The 24,660-nt window shown below is 35.0% G+C and overlaps 1 protein-coding gene across 1 annotated transcript in view; it reads left to right on the top strand.

Moving 5' to 3' along the window:
• The window catches only part of LOC146589411 (regulating synaptic membrane exocytosis protein 2-like), a 242,157-nt gene that overhangs the window by 204,149 nt on the left and 13,348 nt on the right, over positions 1-24,660 (top strand). The window contains exon 16 of the mRNA XM_085316248.1: positions 11,327-11,395. Within this exon, the coding sequence (XP_085172374.1) occupies positions 11,327-11,395 (69 nt within the window). The remainder of the gene's footprint in view (positions 1-11,326; positions 11,396-24,660) is intronic.

Here is a 24,660-nt window from a genome sequence, read left to right as displayed (position 1 = left end):
TTATGCCCATGTARTGTTTGTATCTGCAGTGTGGGCTGATACTGTTTAGTTGGTAAAGAATATGGAGTTTTTGCACATTTGGAAGCACATGGAATTTTTAAATTCTGTAGTAACTCTGAACTTGTTTTAGGAGCAGTTTTGTTTGTTTTATTTTACTTCAAGTATTTTAAGAGTTTACTGATGATGTAGGATTAAAAAGTAACAGACGCTTGTTTTCAAAGTTAGATTTTGCAGGTTTAAAACCAAGCTGGCTGAATTATTTATCTGCTGACTGCAGAGAGTGGGTGGACAGTGTGGATAATAGCTATGTGCCAATAGCTAATTTAGCCAATAGCTAAATGCCGAAAGAATGGGAAAAACGTATAAAACCAGTAATGCAGACATTTATAAGCTTCCAGTTACAGCATGTGTATGTGTTAGCAATGGAAAGAGAGAGGAAGCTTGAAATGCCATGAGACTACACAATACAGCATTATATTTTTTTGAAATAAATTTCCTCAGTAAGGGAAAAATAGTGACTCTATCTGACAGTAACTGTCTTGTGGAAAACAAGGTCTAAAGGATTTTAGAAATAACAGTGTTTGGAAATCAGCCTATAGAAATGGAAATGGTGATCAAACTACATTTTGCCAAGAACGTGAACATCAGAAGATCARTCAGGTTCAAAATTACTGGAAATAAGGAAACTGTGAAGTAGGTTTCTTTATGGAAAATTTAACTTCTATTATTTTTTGAATTAATGTCACTGAAGGCTGCATTCACTGACCTACACAATTCTTAAATAAGGTATGTAGAAAAATATGTTGGGAGAGAAATTACAGAGTATTTCAAACTTCGGGGAAAAAAATCGAATGTAGTTTGTTCTACAAAAGATGCCTGCATATAGCATGGAAAAGCTATATATAGCATTCCATTTCCAAATTTTATCTATTAATTAAGGATGAGAAGAAGGAAATTATGATCCATAACAAATGTTTTTTTGAATGACAGAATAAGTTCTAAAGTCATCTTCCTGGCTAAGCTTTGTATAATTTGCCAGGAGTCAGACTATATTTTCTGGGTCTCTGTTCAGACTTTAACATGATAAAAATTATCACATCCAACTAGAAACGTCAAATTAGTAGATTGAATTCATAGATGAACGATCCTATTGCTTATTAATTTTTGAGAGCAATTATTAGATGGATTCGTCGTTGCTGGGTCCTCAGCTATTTTTCTGTGGTTGTACACTATTCAGTCACCATCAAACCAAAGATGACTGGCGTGTTACAACTGTTAACTCCAGTATTCTCTTACATTATTTTAATATTAAAATATTTAAGTCTATTTTGTGGAACATTATGATGGTTTCATCTTTGTGCTGAATGATTAAACTTTAATAATAATTGATTAGAATAGATCTGAAACTACCCTATGAAATAGGAGCCCCTGCATCTCAAACCTCAGTCTTCCAGTGAAAGCCAGTCACTTCTCTGGAACTGTGTAGAGTCTCATCTTACTGCGGAGTCAGATTTTGCTGTCTCAACAATTTCCTTTTAATAYGCTGTGAATATGGTAAGTCAGTACAGTAGTTTTAAATCAATATTACTGAATCTTACTTGAGAGAATTATTATAACTGTGTTCACTAGTAGGTAAGTGAGTGGTACTTAATGGAAATGCATATCAGTGACCTTTTTTCACATTATAATATGGAGCATTTTATGGTCAGTGGCACTGATCCATGAGCGGTGAATATATTATAAGAAGTTAACTCTAGAGAATAACACATTTTTTYCCTTTCATGCATATTCATTAATTTTTCTCCTCTTACGGAACACAGGCCTTGAGCATGCTATCTTTGTTTGCATATATTAACRTTTTGTTCACAGAATTTGAAATAAATACTAGTATTATATTTATTATACATCTGTGATTTATTGTATTTATTATACATCTATGGTTTATTAAATACTTTAATAAAAAGGTATTTAACATGATACAGGGGTGTCTGCAAAGGCCTTAAACTATCAAAATATAGAAGAAAGAAAATTATTTAAGAATTTAATTCTGTGCTCTTTGAAGAACTAAAAATAAACATTATTAAATTTTAATTAAACTACAAAATATTCCAAATATTCTGTCAATGTTTTGAAGCAGCTAAAGGAAATTTGAATATTGTTTATAATTCTGTTGCTCTGGTTAATTAATATAATCATATCATTAAATTATATTTCTGTCATGTAATGATGGAAGAAAAGCAATTTTTTGTCAGAATAACTTAGTGGATAGTGTAAAGTAACCTTTCTGTATATTGGATAGATAGCAAGTAGGGAGACCTTTAAAATGATTCTAAAAGATACAGATCCTTTTCTGACTARAAAGATTTTTGTTTTAATTTTTGAAGCATAATAAATTATAACCTTCAACTGTAGTGGTTGTGGTAAAATTTTCAAATAAATTTAGTAATATTCTGACTTTTTCCTTTTTGTGTTGTAACCACACAGAAACAAATGTGACTTCTGTAGTCCCTACTCACATAGTAGTCCCTATATTTATACATTTTTCTGCTTTTCAAGAAGTTCTACTCTTAAGCAGCTCTTTATAGAATTTAAATTCAAGAAAGTCCATCCCTTTTAATTATGTAAATTATTTCCAGACTTTGTTCATCAAAATCTTTTTGTTGGTGCTGTTGAACTTCTGGCAAATCTCTAGTGTTCTTGGAGTAATCTAGAAAAGTTTCCCACACTCCTTTTTGCATGATTTTGTAGCTAAAGAAGTGTTGGAGGAGGATTGGGTTAGAGATCATTTAAGCAAACTTGACACCCACAAGTCCATGGGCCCTTATGGGATGTACCCATGAGTGCTGAGGGGCTGGCAGATGTCATTATTAGGAAATCTCAATCATTTTTGAAAGATCAGGGAGATCAGGGGAGGTGCCTGAAGGCTGGAGGAAAGCAAATGTCACTCCAGTCTTCAAAAAGGGCAAGAAGGAGGACCCAGGCAACTACAGACCGGTCAGCTTCATCTTAATCCCTGGAAAGGTGATGGAACAGCTCATCCTGGAAGTCATCTCTAAGCATGTGAAGGATAAGAAGGTAATCAAGAGTAGTCAGCATGGATTCAGCAAGGGGAAATCCTGCTTAGCCAATCTGAGAGCCTTCTATGATGGAATGACTGGCTGGGTAGATGAGGGGAGAGCAGWGGAYGTTGTGTACCTTGACTTCAGCAAGGCTTTTGACACTGTCTCCCATAACATCCTCCTAGGTTGGCTCAGGAAGTGTGGTCTAGATGAGCAGAAAGTTCAGTGGATTGAGAAGWGGCTGAAAGTCAGAGCTCAGAGGATTGTGATCAGTTGTATGAAGTCTAACTGGAGGCCTGTGGCTAGTGGCATCCCCCAGGGCTCAGTACTGGGTCCCATCCTGTTGAACCTATTCATCAGTGACCTGGATGAGGGAACAGAGTGCCTCCTCAGCAAGTTTGCTGATGATACCAAGCTGGGAGGAGGGGCTGACACACCTGAGGGCTGTGCTGCCATTCAGAGAGATCTGGTCAGGCTGGAGAGCTGGGCAGAGAGGAACCTCCTGAGGTTCAACAAGGGCAAGTGCAGGGTACTGCACCTAGGGAAAAATAACCGTAGGCACCAGTACAAGCTGGGGGCTGACCTTCTGGAGAGCAGCTCTGCAGAGAAGGACCTGGGAGTGCTGGTGGATGACAAGTTGACGATGATCCAGCAATGTGCCCTTGTGTCCAGGAAGGCCAATGGTCTCCTGGGGTACATTAGGAAGAGTGTTGCCAGCAGGTGGAGGGAGGTGATCCTGCCCCTCTACTCAGCCCTGGTGAGGCCTCATCTTGAGTACTGTGTCCAGTTCTGGGCTCCCCAGTACAAGAGAGACATGGAACTACTGGAGGGAGTCCAGCGTAGGGCTACGAAGATGATCAGAGGGCTGGAGCACCTGTCATATGAAGAAAAGCTGAGAGAGCTGGAATAGTTTAACCTGAAGAAGAGAAGACTCAAGGGGGATCTTACCAATATGTATAAATRTCTRATGGGARGCTGTAAGGAAGATGGAGCCAGACTGTTTTCAATGGTGCCCAGCAATAGGATGAGAGACAGCGGGCACAACCTGAAATGCAGGAAGTTCTGCCTGAATACGTGGGAAGTCTTCTTTACTGTGAGAGTGACAGAGCACTGGAACAGGTTTCCCAGAGAGGCTGTAGAATCTCCGTCCTTGGAAATACTCAAAAGCCATGTGTACACAATCCTGGGCAATATGCTCTAGGTGACCATGCTTGAGCAGGAGGGTTGGACTAGATGATCTCCAGARGTTTCTTCTAACCTCAACCATTCTGTGATTCTGTAGTGCTGTGTCAGTTTTTCATGAAATTCATAATTGGAAGAAACTTGTACTGAGGAACAGAAAAAATAAAAATAGAGAAGTTATGTACTAAAGTTCCACATCTGAAAGTTTGTAAATGATGTTCAAAAAAAGCTCTATATTTCTTTGAAATTGTGTTAGCCAAGTGGAATTCTGGAGCTGGGCCACAAGAACTATGTTCATCAAGAAATATACTTTTAAAATATAGAGAATTAAGAATTGGATGTTGTAGATTATGAAGTGATTCTGTCTCTTCTGGTACTGTCATACCTTATTGAGGTGCATTACTTGCAGTCTATCAGTCTTTAATACTTAAAATGGTGTCTGTGAGCACTGTGATACCAAGATAATATCTGTAAACTGCTGTTCACTAAAAAGGAATGAAAAYATTTACAATGTCTTGCTAATGGCAAGATGGTATTCAGGTTATCCTCACTCCCAGGCTTATTCCCATTACCTTATGGAAGTCACATTTACAAAATCTGAAAATGCAAAGTGTCATTTCATATTTCCAAAAATGTCCAGATTTTTGCATATTARCATATATAAATTCCATTTTGTCCAGAAATTTTGAAGTTTAGGAAAACTGGTATGGGTATATAGAAAGYTAAAATGCTTAAAACAACTATATTTTAGTAAAAATTTAGTAAATAATAATAGTAAGTATTTAATCGTGCTCACATCAGGTGTCTTAAATTCATTGGGAACAGGCATATGCATAAGGTATTCATGTAGGTGTAATCAAGGCCGTTGTTTAGGTGGAGACAGAAGATTGACCAGAGCATCACTTGTGAGTCTGCTATATTTAAAGTTGGATTCATAGCTACATCTCAGCAAAGTTCTAATAACATCATCCTGCTGAGATACTAACAGCCATATACCATGATGTTAAGGGTAATAATTCATACTGTATATCTAGCTGATGATACACTTTTGCTCTTAAAAAGTTAAACATTTATAGTAAATGTGCAGCTGTATTTCAGAATTGGAAATRACTGGAATATCTCTGCTAGTCTTCTGTAACTAGTATAAATGTTGATCCGGAAATGATTTGGCATTTTTGTGGTTTAATTTTTTCAAGTTGGTTGAAGTTTTTTCTTTTGAATGAATGTGGCCTACCATATCATACTCTTCAGTTTCCAGAAACGACTAATATGAAGTTTAAGGTACAAACCATCCCTGTTACATGTATTGATTCATATATTTTCCCCTGACACTACTTCATTTCAATATTTGTTTTCCAGATAAAGGCTTATATTCATATAATTCAGGTAAATTTTCAGCATGCCAGAAATGCTTACTGCTTCCATATACATGCAAAATTTAATTTGATATTTTATTGGTGTGCTTCTGCTACCTACTGTGCAGACGCTAAACTGCTAAAATGTTCTTTGGCTTTTCCTGTCTGCTTTTCAGCCATAGGTCTTTCGTTTCTCTACTCTTAGCATCTCAGTATTGATATCAGAGCAGTATTGTAGTACTGTACTTGTTTTGTCTGCCTTTATTTTAGGTAGTGCTTTGGTAGATAAACTGTATTATGCTTTATTAACTATACTAGGCAAATGCTATTTTGCTTAAGCTATAGTAAAATGAACGCTGTTGTATTGCAGTTGTTTGAGAGCCAGTGTAAGTATTTTTAGACTACAGACATGGAATAAGTGAAATACTGGTAAAATCAGTATTTATACGGATATATATATTTACATTTTCATATTACTTTAAGTCCCTGGTTACAAATCTAGTTGTTATATCTGAGAAGCRATATACTTAGTTCACCTTAATTAAATATAGATAAACTCATAATGTAAAACTTTTACAAGCTTAAATTTTGTAGCACATTTCATGTGGGACTTTTTGCAATTCCTGCAATTTTAATTATGAGAAACTCATTAAGAATTGGTACATCTAATTATCTTTCAGTTATGTTTAAGAAATGAAACAGTGTTAAGAAAATAGAACCAATACCATAGTGGAGAGAAAAAAAACCCAGAGAATATTTCTTGAGAGTAAGAATGAGAAAGCCTATTTTCCATTACTTCTGTCCTTTGCCTCCTATGTTCCGTCTCCTTCACTCGCTTCTGAAACAATCCCAGATCTTTCTCATGTCTCTGTATCTTCACATGAAAAGAGATTGTATTTGCTACGGCTAGTGTGGATTTATGCACGTGTGGATTAGCCACATATTTTAGCATGATTTTGCTTGTTTTCGCTTAGAGGAAATCTTCCTCTTGGGAAGACTTGGATCTTCTCCTTGGATCTTTCTTCTCTATGCAGCAACCATTTTCAAAGATCTGTAGAAACGTAATTAAATTTGGTATTTTTACTCCTCTGTCAGTTTAGATGAAATTGGCTGAAAGTTTAAACACCCCCTGCTATTATGTGCAGAAGGATGGAGTGATAGATTAACACGCAAACAGCAGGACTACATAAGAAATCAGCTCACACTAAAAACCCTCAGGCACAGACTGAATGAATATGAGAGAGTAAATTCTAAAGACAGTTGTGAGACTGATTTTAGGGTTATGCTTATGTGTCAGCTTTGAACATAGAACAATTAGGAGTGACACTAAGTTACTTAAAGTGATTGTGAAGGCTCTCTTGCAGCTCCAGAGAACCAGACCGTAAGCATGCTTCATTACCCTGTGTTCACCCAAGGAGTTCGTAAAACCTCATAAAATGCTCCTGTGTTGTARGGGACAGGATCCTAGCTGGGGAGCTTGGTCTGCTCTCTTCTCTGCACAAAGAGAATTCCTGAGCCCTAGAATCTGGCCTGCCCTTGTGTATTTATGGTGATTTACCTTAATCTTGTTATTTCTCATTTCATCACCTGTGCTGGCCAGTTCTGATGGCTATGTTGCTTGGTCAAACAGGCTGTTTTATTAAGTTTATTTATTCAGCTTTATTAAATTTTGAACACCTTATGCTGCTTTTCTCTTGTTGAGGCCTATATCAAGAACTATCAACATGCAATATATGAAGCATAGAAGATACTATAGCTTGCATTGTCTCCCCATATATTAATAATATGGAACATAGTTGCATATCTTTATCCAACATCRGTTTTCATGGAGGAGTCAGGAGATCTTCTGAAATTCTCCACAAATGAAAGTTGTCTTCACAGAATTGGAAGTCTTAAATGGAGTCTTACTAGAAAAATATTTATGATTGTGTACTGTTTCTTTCATTATTTGAGAATTCCAGTCATTTAGAATATGGTTATGGGAAGAAATTTGTTTCAGTGACAGTAAAAAGTTTTTGTGAAATCATCTTCAATGATCTTCATATTGTTTTTTTCAGAAATTGTAAAAGCTTTCCATGGCCACCAACACTGCAGGCTGTGAAAAGTAAAAATAGACCAGCAATGTATTTTGATTTGTAAATGGAATTAAATACCTCACTCTTTTCTTCAATTTRTTGCTAGCCACAAAAATAAGAGTAGAAAGCATGAAAGTTCTTTAAACATTCTTCACACTGGGATTACACTGAATTACCGTGGTTTTTGTGGCTTACAGTATGGCGTATATTTTGCCTTCAGTCTGTAAGTGTTATAACCATTAATCCTGGTGGAATGCATTCAAAAGTCAGTATTTACCATCTGTTAGCATCCAGTTACCAGAAAACATGGCAATATTATCCCTAAGTAGAATGCTGTGTTAATAAACTACATTCCAGTACACTGGCAATGAGACTTAATTAATGCCATTCCTCATGTTTAAAGTCCATCAAAGACAAAGTTAATTGCATGCAAACCATAGGGATCAGTGCATTTATGTGTTGCACTCAGTGTCCCTGGTGTTATCTACTCAAGCTCTTGTACTAAAATTTGAATTTATGTTAGAAAGGAATTAATTTCCTTGTTGTYGTGTGTACCATATTTTATAACATACTTGGCAAACCCTTTAAGATATGCATAAAAATACTAAATAATAGCTTCATTAAAAGTATTCCATAGGCATAATTTGTTTTTTGAGAGGCTACATTGTTACATTTCCCAGATAAACAATGAATTGCTCTTTCTTTATTGACAATGGTTCGAATTACTCAGATAATGAAGCAGTAGTTTTACAAGACATGATTAAGGAGGGCCTGAAGGCTATATCTTCAAATTTACATTGTCAATACATTCAATACATTAGCATCTAGAATGAATATACAGAAGATGAAATTACTCTTGCAAAATTTATGAGAAATYTTAAAATAAGATGCCAGCATTTATACTTGCGTTTTGAATACAGAATTCAATAAATGATTTTGACCTGTGGACCTTCTAATCTGTTCCTCTTCTGAAGATAATGGARGACATTTTAAATAAATCTAATTTGATTACTTTGCAGAAGTTACATATTCCAGGCAGTACTTCTTGACATTACATATTTAATAGACATGCTTTCCTTCCTCTGTCCTTCCTGMAAACATTGATTTCTAAAGATGAAAGCAAGTAATTAATCTTGATTTAATTTTTTTCTAACTTCTTGACCAGTCTTTCCAATTACATTTTATAATAGATTAAATATTACCTAAACATGATTATTTTCAGTTATTTTGAGTCTGTTAGTAGTTGAGTTTGCTTGAAGTAGCCTGTGTTTGAGGAGACAGAAGAAGTGATCTGACCTGAACAATCTTCATGCCTACACAGTAAAGAAGATTTTGTACTGAAGGGATGTCAGCTGTTGCRGGAGACTCTCCTCTTTACAGTAGCATGAGCTTCTGGAGAAAGCTTTGAAGTCTGCTGCTTTTCTTGACTATTCCCTTTCTCTACTCACATCCTTAGGGCAGGTCTTGATCCTGGGCCATTCACTTTTCTCATGCCCCAGCTCTTCCCTGGARCTTAAGTTGGGAAGGCAAAGGGGATAGAAGCAAAGACAGGTCTGTATTTGGGAAGGGGAAAGGTCCTGRAAGTTAAGTTGAAGCTGAGGTATTAGGAGATTCTGGGAAAGGTAAATGGGGGTTTGAGGGAAGAGAAAGACCCCTCTCTCCTCTTCTTGTTGTCCACTGATGCTTCTTAGTCTCTCTTTTCTCCGAGAAATACTCTGACTACTACAACATGTAATTTTTCCTATGCAGCTGGAAAGTCTTGATTCTGTGACAACAGCTGGCTATTTTCATCCTCAGAAATGCAAATCTTTTCTCCAGAATACAGAACATAATATTCTAAAAATAACCTCAAGCAGATGTACTCAGCTGTAAATATAAACATAAAGTAACCTTAATTGTAATTAGTTAATTTATTCATAAGGATGAATTAGATAATCAGCGAATTGCGTTCACTCAAATCGTGGTTTATACGACCTTTTCCAAGCATCCACGTGATGAACATCAGCAATCTGCCCAGTTGCCCTCGTGTTCCCTTTCCACAGTTCTCTCTTCCTGGTGAAGCCTGAGTGATGCAGAGCAGCAGCAGACCACACTCAGATCTGTAGCAAGCTACCCAGAAGGCCAGAACGGCTCTTTTGGCACTCCCTTTGGGAGCTTCTGCCTTTTAGATCCCAGCCAAACTAGTAGGGTTCCCTTGCTCAGCCTTTGGTCACAAATACCAGCCTTCTCATTCAGTGATCTGGTTTTGAATTAGTGGCTGARGAAAATGGAAGCGGATTCCCTTAATCCTTCTTGCTCACTGGCTTGTGTGTCTTTGCAGCAGTAGAAGGCTCTTCGCTAAAAAGAGCAGCAGAAACATCGTCAAAGGTGGAGTAGATGCTCGCTCTTTGGGAAGCAAGAGAGATTCTTGTTAGGGCTCTGTACTACGATAATTAGAAAATAATCAGWTCAAATATTGTCTTGAAGTCGGACTTAATTGCTTTTTAAAAATTAAAGATTTCCTGATTTCTTGGAAAGGAGGATGAAACTTTTTCCTTCACTCTTGCCATCATCTTCTAGGTCTTCTCTAGTGCTAATTTTAATAATTTGCTTGAAATTTCATATTTTTATCAAATAGTTTAAAGAAAAAAGCCTCCACAAAATGTAGGCTAGGAATTGTTCTGTGCCAGTTGCCAAGATAGAACCTTAATCCTGCTTTGTCTTGCACTCCTTTAGATTTACTCAGTTTTTACCTCTAAATTTTCCATGTATTTTTCAGAATGATAAATTGTCCCTGTGGTAACCATCAAAAACCTTGCACGTGATTGAAGGTTTGGTGACAATTAGATTAAATTGCCTAGTTACTAGTTGCCTATTTTTAGATGACCAGAGAATTAGAACAGACATACATATGTTGCTGGAAAACAGGGATTTCCACAGTCTAAAACAAGTAGCTGAATAATTTTCATTCACGTGTTGACAGATGCTTAATCTTGATGTCATAAAATCAAATTCATCCTGTCTGCTGTGTAAAAGATGCCAAGGACAGAGATAAGTAAAATTAAGCCATGCACAGGCTAACGGACRTATATGTTTGTCCTTTCTGCCTTACATTTTAGTTCTAATTGTGGACTTGGATTCTGCTTTTGCCAGCTGAGTGCTAGCTATGTTAGCAGGTGTACTCCTGTAGTAGCATTTCATAGCCTGTTCCCTCTGAAGTATCCCGGAGAGAGTTTGTTTTGCAGGACATGGGTGTGAACTGCCTGTTCCTAATAATGCCAAAGAAACTGCTGTGTCCATTTAACATGGTCACAGTAATTCATTTTTCTGGTGTTCACAGATTTTTGGGGTGTGTGTGTAATACATRAACACCTGGAAGATGAATACTATAATGTATATTTCTGTATGGAGTTATGCACGCAAAGCATATGTAAATATTTCATAAAAGAAATGTAGAGCTGCATTTYACCATGTCATTATATATAGTATTAGGCATTTAGGTGAAAATAGTTGGTATATTTGCAATAATAACAACAGTAAATTCCCTTATATTAATGTATTAATGCTTCATTGTCTAGTATGAAATCCTTGCCATCTATTTATGTATTACTGTCTGAGAATAGTTTTGACTTACGGGCAAATAACAGTGATACATTTTGTTTTTTTTCTTTGTCAGGGTCCAAAAGAATCAGTGACAGTGAAGTCTCTGACTACGACTGTGATGATGGAATTGGTGTTGTTTCAGGTATTACTTTCTAAATTAACTCTTCTGGGTTCAGTAGAAATCTCTCTTATTTATAATTTATTATTGCAAATTGTAGAATATTTTTCTGATAAAAAGAAATGGAATCTAAATGCATATTTTTCAAACAGTTACAATATAAATGTGACTGATAATGCATGTTTAACCACAAAAATGACCAAGGGAAAAATCAATGTATGAACGTCCTTATTACTTTTTGATTTTTTAAAAACTATTTTAAATATATTTTTTATATTRAATGGTAGGCAAATTCTTCAATTTTTGACTTAGACTTTTCGGTTTTATATCTCCATGAGAACTCTGTCGTAAAATAATAGCAGCACCAAAGATCTGAAACCTGAACATTTAAGGGTGGAAGGGGGATGTCTTAATAGATCATGTGTTTTTTTTAAGAAGTATCTAAATTAGGAGTTTAATGAGTATTTGAAGTAATAGCAGTCATGCACAAAATGTGCTGTTCCTACTCTTCTTCTAAGAGAAAAGAGTATGCTGTAATCATGGCCAAAACCAGTAAAACCAGAGAATCACTTGCTTTCCCTGACTACAACAGAAAATATGTGTCACCTTTAAGGCAGTACTGGTGGAAACTGGTACCAGTGTAAGGTTGGCAGCACAGATGTGGCTAATTTAGCCTCCCTGTCRCCTGAGGTCTGTCGACCACTGTGAGCAGCCTGTGTTACACTGCTGCCGTTTCCTTTAGGTCAGGCTTAGCTAGCGTAGACCTATACAATGACCTGAGCGTCTTCCTTAGCGTTGATGGAGCAGTATAGGCTGCTCGGTCTATCCAGCAGCTGTTAGGCAGCAGTCAGCAGGGCTGGCAAAACCTGTGTTCTTGTAACATAGCCCCCTGTCAGCATACATATTGCTTTAAGTTTGGTATAGCACGTGCTGATGAAGAGATACATGGGAACACAAGGCAGAGGGTTACTACTAGGGCTGGGGCTGGGGCTTGGGAAAGAAAGGAGGTATGAAGAGGCAACTGGGGGTATTTGCAAGGTGGGATGTAACCAATTATTCATAAATCCAAACTTTTAATGAGCTACCTATACACTTGAGTTTGCACAGTCCTGTCTTAAAAACTGATACCAATCTGAGCTTCGATGCATTCCGTGTTGTCTAAAGTAGTCAGTTTTATATTTCTAGATATTTCACAGTTCTCGCTTATGCTTTGTTTAATTTTTGACCCTTCTGTGTTGCTATTCCCTTGCCCTAGGTTTTGTGCTTTCTGGGAGAATGCATTTTTTTTTTTATTAATCGGCCTGTAAATTTTATCAACCTTTGCTTTTTTTTGACTAACACAATATTAAACACACTTTRCGGTACAAAAAGGACAAGTCGTATTGTTAATAAGTTTTTTGTCTGTGATTCACTCTAAGTCTCCTGTTACTATATCTAGAAAACATGCGTTTTTAAGCTCAAGTTGTCCTCATTCGTATTAGGAAAAATCTTGTAGATACTCCATGCTGAAAAATATTCTATCCTAAAGAATCATGTTTTTTCTCTTTCCTGCATAAACATTCAGATTTCKGTTAATCTCTACTCAAATTTTGCTATACTTTAAGGTTTTAGCAGCATTACCAGAAAATAAACGAGTGCTGTGGATGCAAGACCACTRAATAATCTATCTTCCTTAAATCATTTGTCTTCAGACAGTGTTAGGATTAATTTTCAGATTAATACCTTAATTTAGGAAAACTTTGCACATTCTCGTATTTCCATTTCCACTGCATGTTTGTTTTGCTGCAGTCAGAAGACGGGAGGGATATGTAGCCAGTGTGGCACAACGTACTGGAATCAGAGAGGCTGTGATTCTTAAAAGTCCCTTTGTTATTACTTCCTGCTCTTTCAGTCTAAGRTTGGGTGGCTTTCAGGATCTGCTCAGTAAGGCTTTGAGATTTCCTGTCTTCCCGAAGGAAAGCGCTTTTATAGTCCTGTTGGACAGTGTAATTAGAAATGCACCAACTCAACTCTGGAGTTTCACAAAAAAGGAARAAAAAAGAGAATTTGATAGATATTTTTCTAAAGTACTTATAATGGTGAYGTTTTGAAACGGGAATCTTTGTATTGTTCTTGAATAAGCTTTTGAAGAAGCTTTACCAGGTGTTTGAGCATCAGTAGGATTCCTGCAAAGCAGTTGGATTTACAGTTTTGTGATTTTATCTGCTTCATACTGTATGTGATATACATTAACCTCTTAAATTATTCCTATGCACTTTTTGAAGGTTGATTTTTAAGTAAAGATTATACCTCATTTATTTCTATTTTTTTTTCTCAGACACCTATGACATATGTTTTCCTAATGTAAATTAAGATGCAATATATTGAATGGCCTACTAGATTATTAAAATGTCTTTTTTTTCTATCTTTCTCCTTTGAAAGTGCTACTTAAAAATTGATTTTCATTATCTGTTTTTTTAAGTGATTATGTGAAGACTACAAACATGRTCATTAAAATCTGCTTTATGCTAGATACAAATAAATTGTTTAACTCCTGTTTTGTCAGCTACTTGTAAAATTTGTAAGTCTTTATGGTTCTGTGAATGAGTCTGCTTCTCTTATCTGAGTTTCTAATGTACAGAAACATGTTTCTTTAGTTGCTTTTAGTTTTTGTATTTATGTTGACAATATCACTGCTTTAGTTGCATTGTAATTCAGGCTGGCTGTGTGTGGATGGGAAAGATTGCTGTTCTTTTAGTTTTGAAAAAAWTTTTGCTTTTCTTTTTTGTGCTACTGTCACTATGTTTACTTTTTTGATTTATCTTTGTTGTCTTACTTASCATTCACATCCTTCTCTATTCAGTTTGCAAACTCATCACAGTGTTGTCTTGATTTAAATATTTACCTTCTCTGCCTTAAGAGTAATACATCAGACATTTGTCTATCTTTGTTTTCTTTCTTGCTTATCCCAATTCTTTCATTTTGTATTTTCAGATTTTATTTAACATGACACTTCATTTTACACTTTTTTTCTTCTGCCATATAAATACTGTATTCCATCAAATATATTTRCTAATATCTGTCAAATACTCTCTGTGATTCTTTCCACAAAATTCTTGCTTATTTAAAGTACTACACAGGCAAACTAAAGTCCAGAATTCTTTAATAAGAACAATAATTTTCTTTTGGCTCTTCTTTTGTTTATTTTTATTTAAAACAATGAATAAACCTAAGGAAATCCATAGACCTTACTTGATCTTATTATGCATTTTTTCATTGTTCATTAAAAGATAGATGCTGTCTTGCCTGCAGATGTTCCTGATCATAGTTGTGATTTATCTCTCTGCCCACAACTCCTTTTTATGTAGCTTCTSTGGTATTGGTCCGATAAGGTCCAATGATTTAATCTTTGGACAAGCTGGTGATAGGTGGAAATCCAAAAAGGAAGATCTTAAAACAGTTCTTACTGTGCATCTATAAGTAAAATTGTCTTAGACATATTTGCTGAAACAGAAAGCACTTTGTAAGCTCTAGTTCCTTGTCTCATTGTCTAACTATTTTTAATTAATCCACTGTTTCTTACTGCTAAGGCAGTTTGATCCACCTATTTAATTTCCTGATGATAAAACACTTAAATTATCTGTATGTCTATCTTTCTTAGTATCCTTTCCTTTAATTTTTATGCCAAAGTTCAAACATCTCTTGGAAAAATTGTACCCAAAAGCTGTTGCTTTTAAGTGGCTTGCATCCTCRTGATTAGACAAATAATAAACCTCCATTTATTAAAGAAAGTGTTGTTTCTTCCAGTAGCAAAAGCTTTTAAGAAAATAATGATGAACAACTGAAAAACTTCAGTGGCTTTTTCCTGACTATGTATGCATTATACAGCTACTACCGTCAAAAAGGGTTATAACAGAAATATTGTGCATTTAAACAATATGTAAAAGTGATTTTTGTCATGATTTTAAAATAGCTTTCTTCACCTGCATTATACATTCATTTCATGYTGGAATCTAAAAACACTAGTGTAGAATCTCTATCCTACCTCATCTGTACCGGATTTGATGTTAGCATAGGATCGCAGAAGGAGAAGCATTTGTAGCTCTTTGTCTTTTAGATTACCTTCAGATAGCTTAAAGTAGTCATTGTGCTGCCCTGAAAAATGTGCTTTGGCCCTAAATGTGTCTTGTCATCAYCAGTACTGTGTTGGAGCACACAGTATGTTAGTGATAAAATCAATAACAGTGATAAAATGTTTCTGTATTGATTTTAGGAAAAATTCCTGAACAGTTTACAAAACACTGTTTAAATTATCATATTGTTAAATACAACTGAGGTAAAAACATTTTTCCTTTCCATGTGCCAAAGTTGAACAGATACTACGGTTAACCAAGTTCAACAAATACGTAGTATGATTTCTAAATCTGTGTCTTCCCAATCACTTCATCATTTTGTATGTTGAGCTAGGCAAGTAACCTAGTAGGACTTCTTTGAACAAACAGGAACATATCTTACCAAGACATCATAAAATCATAAAAAGTCTCAGCTATTTGCAGTAATTCTTAAATATTAAGTGAGATCTTAGTATTTTGAATTCAGTTCAATACCAGTATCTCATTCATAGTACTACGTCATTATATGAGACATCCTTATAATCTGAGATATGTTTGAACAGATGAATCCTGGAAGAATGTAAGGCACTGAATTCTGCATAAACTGCATTACAAATCTCTGCAGAGAAGCACTTTTGAGAGCAAAGGATTGCAGCCTTCCAGTCTTGAGAAGAAAAATATTTATAGTAATAAGTTTTTCTCATTGTGTAAAAGATAACAAGGTATTTTAGGAGCAAAATGAGAATGCTAATGAGATATTTACTCAGCAGGTGTCTACAGCTAGATAGATCAGGAAAAATAATAACAACCAGTAAAGAAATTCTTATTGAACTTACAAAAATTATTCTGTTTTTGAAAGGGATTGAAAAGCAGTTATTCATTTTTGCTTCACTTCTTGAAACACTTAAGGATTCCTTTTGTTCCAAWGAATTCTTTCACTGCCATGTTGCATCCTGTCCTGCAGAGAAAACAAAAAGCCCTGTCTGTACTCCCCAATAGTGCGATCTGGATTTTTATACCTGGATCCTTTTGATGATTACTGTTCAAAGCAGACACAGAACACACGAATGCTTTGGGTACTGCTTGAAATCAACTGCCTATTGAAAAACATCTTACAGTGTTAGTGTGTAGAATGGATATATTCTGTCCCTGCCAAAATGAAAATGATTTCATTCTAGATAACCACCTAGCCCTGAGCAGGAGCTTTATTGCCCCAAAAGCTCAGTAACTACCAATATAAATGTTCACCAGCTTTTTGTTTTATGATGTCCTGATATCCATTTCTCTGCTCTAATAGTTGTTCAGTGTATTCTTGCTTGAGTGAAAAATCAGCTTCGTGTGTCTGTACTTTGTAAATTCTCCAGAAAATTTAAAGTGAGATTCAARCATTGTTAAAGTAGTCCTTTTGCTAACCCCTGAGGTCAAGATAAACATTACTCCTTATGATTTGTTTTYGACAGAAATGATACGTATTTTATTTACAACTTTTTGCCCAAAGTCCTTAACACAGGAATTTTTATTACGATTATTTAAACTTTTCCTTGCACTTTTAATTTCTCAAAAGTAAAGTTTAGCAATACTGCTATTATTTTCAATAATATTTGTTTAATATCTTTTCCTCAGTTGACAAAACATCTTTTTCGTCAAACATTCAAATTCCTTGATTTGAACAATTTTTAAAGGACTTTATATTTTTAAATATAAGCTATATCACACCCATTTCAATGGAAAGATGTAACTAATTTCAAGTTGCATTTGCAGTTTATCAATAATTATCAGTAACATTCTATTCTTTCAGTAAAGTGATTTGAACTGAGCATGTTAGTTCATATTTAGCCCTAACATCTACAGAGTGATAAAACYATCTAAAAAGTGATGGAAAGATACAAAGAAGTTGCATTCCCATCAAAGACTCTCTTAACTTCTCATCAAGAGAGAAAGCCTGGTTCGGCTTGATGAAAAGGGATGAAAAGTTAAGAGGAAGAAGTACTCTGTAAAAAGACATAATCCACAATGATACTCTTTAATATTCCACAAAAAGTTAAATCAAATTCCAATCCATATTGCCAGTGTGCTGCTGATTKCAGAGATTTGTAGATTTGTTGGGCATATATGTAAGTGACAGTTCATCTACTGAGAAGTGTGCTGATCTGCAGATAACCATAAGCAATGGTTACTATGAAGTAATTTATACCATATTTCTCAGAAAGAATTGTCTCATGATATGTTTATTACAAGAGAAAAAAAAGTATTATTGCTTCTGCTCTGGAAATTCGGGATGCATTTTGTATGGAGCTTTAATGAATTAGAATTTAATGAGTTGGAATTTTAATGAAGCATAAATTGTATTGCCAAGTAAATTTAAGTACATACCTGTCAAAAGTCTCTATATCTAGCCTCTCAAAGCTTCTTTTTGTAAGTGGATGTTCTTCTTCAGAATAATGACTAAGTCCTTCATCTGCATAAATGGCATAATTCAGATGCCATTTAACTTGCCACATACCTTGGGTGGCTGACCTGTTTAGAAAGAACATTTCTTAAGTACTTGTAACAACTTCATCCATTGTAGGGAAGACTATTGGTACATATATATTAGTAAATGAAGAGATTTGACGTAACAGTGACAAATGTCTCCCCTTGAGCTGCAGATTACCCATTGTTTAGATTACAATCTAAGACTAAAAAAATACCCCACTGAGGGTAATTAATTAATTTGGTAGCTATATTAGTTTTCTGTTCTCCAAATCACAGATATCCTACATGTGACCCCGAGGGTTTAAAAGGATTGATAGACAGTCTAATGTTCTTTAAGATCTAAAGATTATTTCAGTGTGARCAGAATACTTACTTTTGTATGAAAACAGTTTCAACAGTAATTAGTAACACTAATGTCAGCCAGGAGAGTGAGCCTCCCACATGTAAGAAGAGGATATCATTTATACTTTCTCCAGTGTCTACCCATGACGATCTTAGATTAATTTAAGATTAAGATTAATTTAAGTTTAATTTAGATTAAGTTATAATGCACATCTTTCAATATTTCCGAAATCATACTAACAAAGATCATCCAAGGTGTTCTTTGAGAGTTTTGGTCTCATTTCGGTAGAAATGAGCCACTCAGTTTAATCAGAAGCTGTGAAGTTAAATTTGAAAGATGAGCTGTTTTAACATTAAGAAGTTTAGTTTAGACAACAGTCCAGTTAGACATACTGAATAATGTAACCTTCCCTTAAAGATCATAGCTTWTTCTAGTAGCACAGAAGAAGATTTCTCTAGGGAATGTGCCAGTCATAWACATCTGCAAGACAGCTATGTCCACTCCAGTAAAACCATTTACTCAGGACAGTTTTGCTGAAAAGACGTCCAGCTCTGATAAGATATGCAGGAGACTTGTCTTGTATTTGCTATTTTAGAAGAATTTCTGTTCCCATCTGTAACGGTCTCAGCAGTGTCATGGAAATCACTATCAGAATCGCTATATATATGGATGYGTACTTGAAGAAGAAGAAACATTTGCTGTATAGTAACTGTGCTTTTTCAAGCTCTATGTGCTATACTATATGACAACACTGGACAATTCATCAGGCTCTGGATTCTTACTTTGTCGGGACATTCCCAATATGGACTAATGATCAAAAGAATTGTCTCCAGTGGGAGGGGTGTCTCCATACCATCTGAGACAAAAAACACTTCTTGAAGAACAGAGTTACTATACAGCAATAATATTCATTCTAACTAAAATGGTTTCTGTTTTTGTTCAGTATRTATTCATTCTTCTTTTATATGCAGAATAATATTTTGATGCAGAAAGAAAACATGTATAATGAATCTTCAATTTAAAGACTATTCTGATGTTTTAAATTCAGTTTATTTAGTTCAATGTATCTGTTACTGTCAGCACTTTTTCACAGGACATCCCATTTCTGCTTTTAGAGGTTCAAATCGCCATAGAAGCTGAGCACATTTGTATAGARGAGCTGAACTGATTGTCCCTAAAATGTCCGTGTGTAAAATCTTAGTATGCTAAGCATTTCTGGCAATTTGATTATRTAATTGTTTTTAATTAGTATTTGCTCTAAGGCCAACCACAGTGATTGTTAAAAATTAAGTAACTGATAAATAGAAYGCTTGACACCTCTGTCACGTACAGATATTAAAGTGGAGAAAATGCCATTTAGCATCAGTGTCTGAAACTAGTCAATTGTTGTGTCTGTGATGAACAGCAATTCTAATACAAAACTAGAATAGTTTTCATACAAAGAATTTCTCTAAAGGCAGTCATACAACTAGAGTTGAAAAGTTTCACTGGTACTTTTCTATTTTTTTAGGCTTTTTACTGCTATTGATTTGGACATCATATTTGGATGTTTGTGATTTACTGTGATTTTGTGCCTAAAAGCTGTGGAAATTGATAACAATTTGTTAGTATTTAGTRAATACTGAAAAAGATGAAAACAGAACAGCCTGTGGATGACTGCTTTAAATCAAATGTATTAATACTCTGTGTCAAAATAGAGAAAATTAAAACTGTAGCTCAGAGGAAGCTGTATTTAGTRTGCCTTGTGGACCTCTTCATTTGTTTTGTATCATAGTTTTTAATGAAATCCTTCCATGAGAAGGGGAAGGTGGTGACATTGCAGGTATTTGTCACATGCCCATCTTTTAAGTATCTGCAGTTTATCTCTGATTATCTCTATACTGATTATCAGGTTCTTTGTGCTCTGTACATTAATTTAAGAGGCTTGTTGTCGTTATAGAGCCTTTGATTCTATGATAGTGGCTTAATACATACAACTGCAAGCAGATTCCAATGGTTAGCCTATTTTTACTACTGCTATAATTAACTACTCTGCTCAAAGCAGCTCCTTGGTCAAGTTGCACTTATGACCTGTTTTTAATGCCTACATTTTCTTTTGACAATAAAAAACCTGTACTTTCCTTCTCTAACCTTATTTCTAGCATATGGGGTATTTTTCAAATTGGAAAATARATTACACTTTTTTGATTGATTAAATTGCAATAATTTTTAGGATGTCACTGCTCTTGAGARAGACTTGAATCTCTAACACCTGGGCAAACAAAAACAGTCCCATGCTAGAGAGAACTAGGTGAGGAGTAGCAATATCAGCAGCTCATACTTCACAGTCATTCAATCAGGGGTAGCAGCTTCAAAGTCTGTTTGGGGTGTCKGGGAACGCCAGTGCTGATGGCTAGGCCTGTTTCTTGCAGGATGTTGGCCCCTTTTGAGGTGTATGGATTGGTACCTTATTAAGCCTCCCAGTTTTAGTGTCATCATCTTAAAACTTGAAGTAATAGCATCTTTGGCTATGACTTTTGTAACTGAAGAGCTGACCCACTATTCCCTCTGTATCTCCTGTGGCTGAAGGATAATCACAGATTTCTTGTCTTTTATCTCTGGAGTTTTAAGGAGATTAATGAAAGGCACAAGAATAAAAAAAAAGTGGAAGATTAGATTACTTGTCAGAGTCGATTATTTCAGTATCAGCAGAGGCTCAATATGCTTTATCTTACGAAGTTCATTCTTAAACAGTTTGTTAGGTACTTCTTATATTCCTGCCATTTTCCTACTGAAACTGAGGTGGTTTCTCTATACTTTATGAATTTTGAGCTTAAATCCCATAGCAGTTGAAGTCTCAKGATCACTCTAGTAGATACTGCCTTTTTCATCTGATTTCAGCTGGAGAGAATAGGTGGAGGTGGCATAGAGGCATGGTGGATCCCAGTGGCTGGGCATATGACATGCAGCATCTCTATGATTTAAGCGCAGACAACAGTTTTATTTTGGAATAGAAAAAGATTATACTTTTCCTATTTTGGATTCTGATGATTGGATTCAGAAAGTAAAGTAAATATGACCTTGGCAATGAAGTTTGGAAATCTGCATTTATTTGTAGAGATAAAACAGTAAATAGAGCAATAGCAATAGGGGCTTTTTTTTTATTAAAAACTAGTATTCTGAAAAAACTATTTGCACTATTTTAAATAAGGAAAAGTTGTTTTCCAGTTAAATATAAAAACTCAAAGACCAATGAATTGTTAAACCATGATATACTGGGGCCAAGTGCCTGCAAGACAGATACTTTAACTCTTAATTCTTTAATGTACCAATTCTGACCTTAGACAGACTTGCTTAAGTTCAAAATTGATCCAAAAACTTGCTAGATTCTTGCCTTTTGGACCTGAAAGCTTCGTAGATGGTTATAGTTTTTCCTCTGAATGTGTGCCCAGAACTGGGGTCATCTGAGTAAGTTTGTCAGCTAGCTCCAATTTAAACCTTTCAGGTCAAATAACTTACCAGGAAATGGGAGAAGAGTTTTCATCTTATCCCTGTTCAGTTCTTTTTTAGAAATCCAGGAAACATTATGTCCGGAGCAGATGCAGGGCTTTGGATCCTGGGTGGATGGAAGCATCCTCTTTGCATCCTTGGTTTTAGCAGCTAAGTTCAAAAACATGTCATCTTGGGTAGGTTTTTATCTAGATGGCTGTGTTAACAGCGTGTAGGTTTCTGGATCATTTTTCTGAAATACCTGAGTTTTGAACACTTCGCTTTACAGTTTAGATTTTGTTCTGACTGGAAAGTGTTGGTATGATAGTGTCTACACCAAAGGAGCTTAAAACTATTACTGGTTCTATCCCTGAATTCCTTTGTCACCACAGCAATATTTTTCTGGTTTGCAACTTTATAAAGTAGACATTTTTATTGAATATATTAAATGAATTATTGAATGTTAAATGCTACAGTTGCTCACAGAAAGTTACATTCTGTGAAGATCTCATATGATTATTTTCAGAATGAGATTGTGTATGATTTTGTATGCTGCGTTACTTTGAATTCCTATCTAGTAAGTATATTTACTATGAAATAATAGCAGAAAATTACAGATTTCTATAGCACTGAAGGACGACTTTGAAACTAAATTACATTGATGGGTAGCATTACTGAAACTGTTCCTCTCCAATGTGCCACATATTGCCAAAAAAAAGAATTCATAAATGCAACAGTTACTGCCTTGAGTGAATTAGTTATAAACTTGCAAAGTTCATTTTCTGGCAACAAAGCATAGAAAATATTAATCTGTTTCTCAGAACACAGCTAAACATGACTAGTTGGGTTGATGAAAAATTATTAGACACATGAATAGTTTCTAGCCTTTTAAATTATTGTAAAGGAGGCACTACAGGTCTTACAGTTATCAGGAAGCGTTGCACGTCTGCTTCCCATTTAACGTAAAACACTTTTGATTAGGATTATATTTGAAAATTTAATTAGGTAGTCATATATTTTGATTTATTGCAACAATAATGTGCAGTGGTCAGCTGCAGTATCAGAAGTTAGAGCTAGAGAAGGCTTTTTATATCAAAATAATTCATTTGTGTGTGTGTATATATATATATTTATATATATATATATATATGGGCAGATTTAGTGAATTTAATTATTTTGATTTAGTAGTACTCCTAGAATTTTTTTATGCAGTACTGTTTTTTGTTTGTTCTCATTTTGTTAATTGAATTCATTTGCCCTTCACTATGTTCATTTGGGTAGAATACATTATACTATTGCTCATTGACTTTCTACTTTGGTGTCTGTATGTACCAGATATTGTACAGAGCTGCTGATTTAAATGATAGTTTTTTACACCTTTTTAAGGATTTTGTCCTTCGCTCATATTGCTGTTTTTCGTTAAGTTTTAATCTCCAAATATTGCTAGCAAGTATATGCAGATTACTAAGAACCATCTGTGCATTTTTATGTATATAGATGTGGATTATCAAGTTAGTAATAGCCAATATTCAGTCTTGCACCTGTAGAGTAAATCTTATTTGCATTTGGTTGAATTCATTGCGTATAAAGTCATACTAACTTCCTATTCACCTTCACTACTAAGTTTCTTTTGACATTATGTCTTTTAGGATTCTGCTTCCATGGAGATAACTTTCTGAGTATTTTCCCAAAATGTCTCAACCTGTCTTGTAAAGGTTAAAACCATTCTGCGTCTTTCAGAGCAACTTTAGACAGTAGTTTATTTCTATTTTTTATGCTATTAAAATACTTATAAATTAATATCATCAACAAAAGTAATTGATATTCTGTTTATCAGATTTCAGATTTTTAATGAAAATGTGGTCCCCTTTGAAATTTGAAAATACGTATTTTACCTTGTAAAGATACTGTTTGTGATTAATCATCAATTGTAACTGTAAAGAAACAAGCTATTTTTAGTTATTCTGGTTTTGGTGTGCCTTCTGTGTTGGACACATGAGTTTTGAGTATGATTTATTTCAATATGTGATAGGGTATCATAGCATAAGAACTGCTAGTTCTTTCAATATGTTTCTTAATCTTTCCGAAATGCCATTTAATCGGTGCTGAATCACGTAGGTTGCTGTCTTGGCTATATATAGCATAAATTAAAATAATTAAAATATAAAAAATAATGCTTAGGAATAGAGAAAGTAACTTACAGTCTATCCAAAATATGGTTTGCAGAACTCTCACTTGTTGTCTTAATTCTCAGAACTGCCTCAGCTCTTTCATTCCCTGGGATAGCAGATAGTAGTTTTCAGAGCTCCTCGTGGAGCTCATATTTTCCTGGTTTCTTCTTTTTTTTCCCCCTGTAGAATTGCCCTTTGGTGACCACAGTCTTTAAGGAACCTGCAAGTTCATCTTTGTCCTCCTCCTTTCCTGCTTCAGTATTTCTGCCTCTCAATCCTCTGCATGCGCTTCATGTTCTTCCAGCTTCTAGGCAAACTAACATGAGTTTCTTACATGTTCTTCACCTGTTTTCTCTAGAAACGCTGGTTTTATCAAGAAAATGAAGTGGTGCATTATTTTTGTATTGAGGATAAGATTTGTTTATTGTATTAAGTGCACATAGAGTTTATGGAGCTACTTAACTAATAAATATGTTACTGTTTTGTTGTATTTTAGGTTTTAGCAGTAATGAACTTCCAGCTTTTATTTCAGCTCTTTCTCTTTCGATTGCAGAATTGCAGAATTGCAGAATATATTGATTTCCAGGCTTTGACTTTTCTACAGATGTCCTCTGTACTTTATTAACTCTCTGTATGTCAGGTCCTGAGCTTCTTGACCCCCTTAGGGAACACTCTTGACTATGCATGTTTTAAGATGACATTTTTGTCTAGTGCAGTAAGTATTTATATTACATTCTTTTT

This window comes from Rhea americana, unplaced genomic scaffold (genome assembly GCF_003343005.1).
Source record: "Rhea americana isolate MKP2758 unplaced genomic scaffold, rheAme1 scaffold_46, whole genome shotgun sequence".
NCBI lineage: Eukaryota > Metazoa > Chordata > Aves > Rheiformes > Rheidae > Rhea > Rhea americana.
The sequence above is the reverse complement of the archived record's forward strand: the minus strand, read 5'-3'. Positions and strand labels throughout refer to the sequence as shown.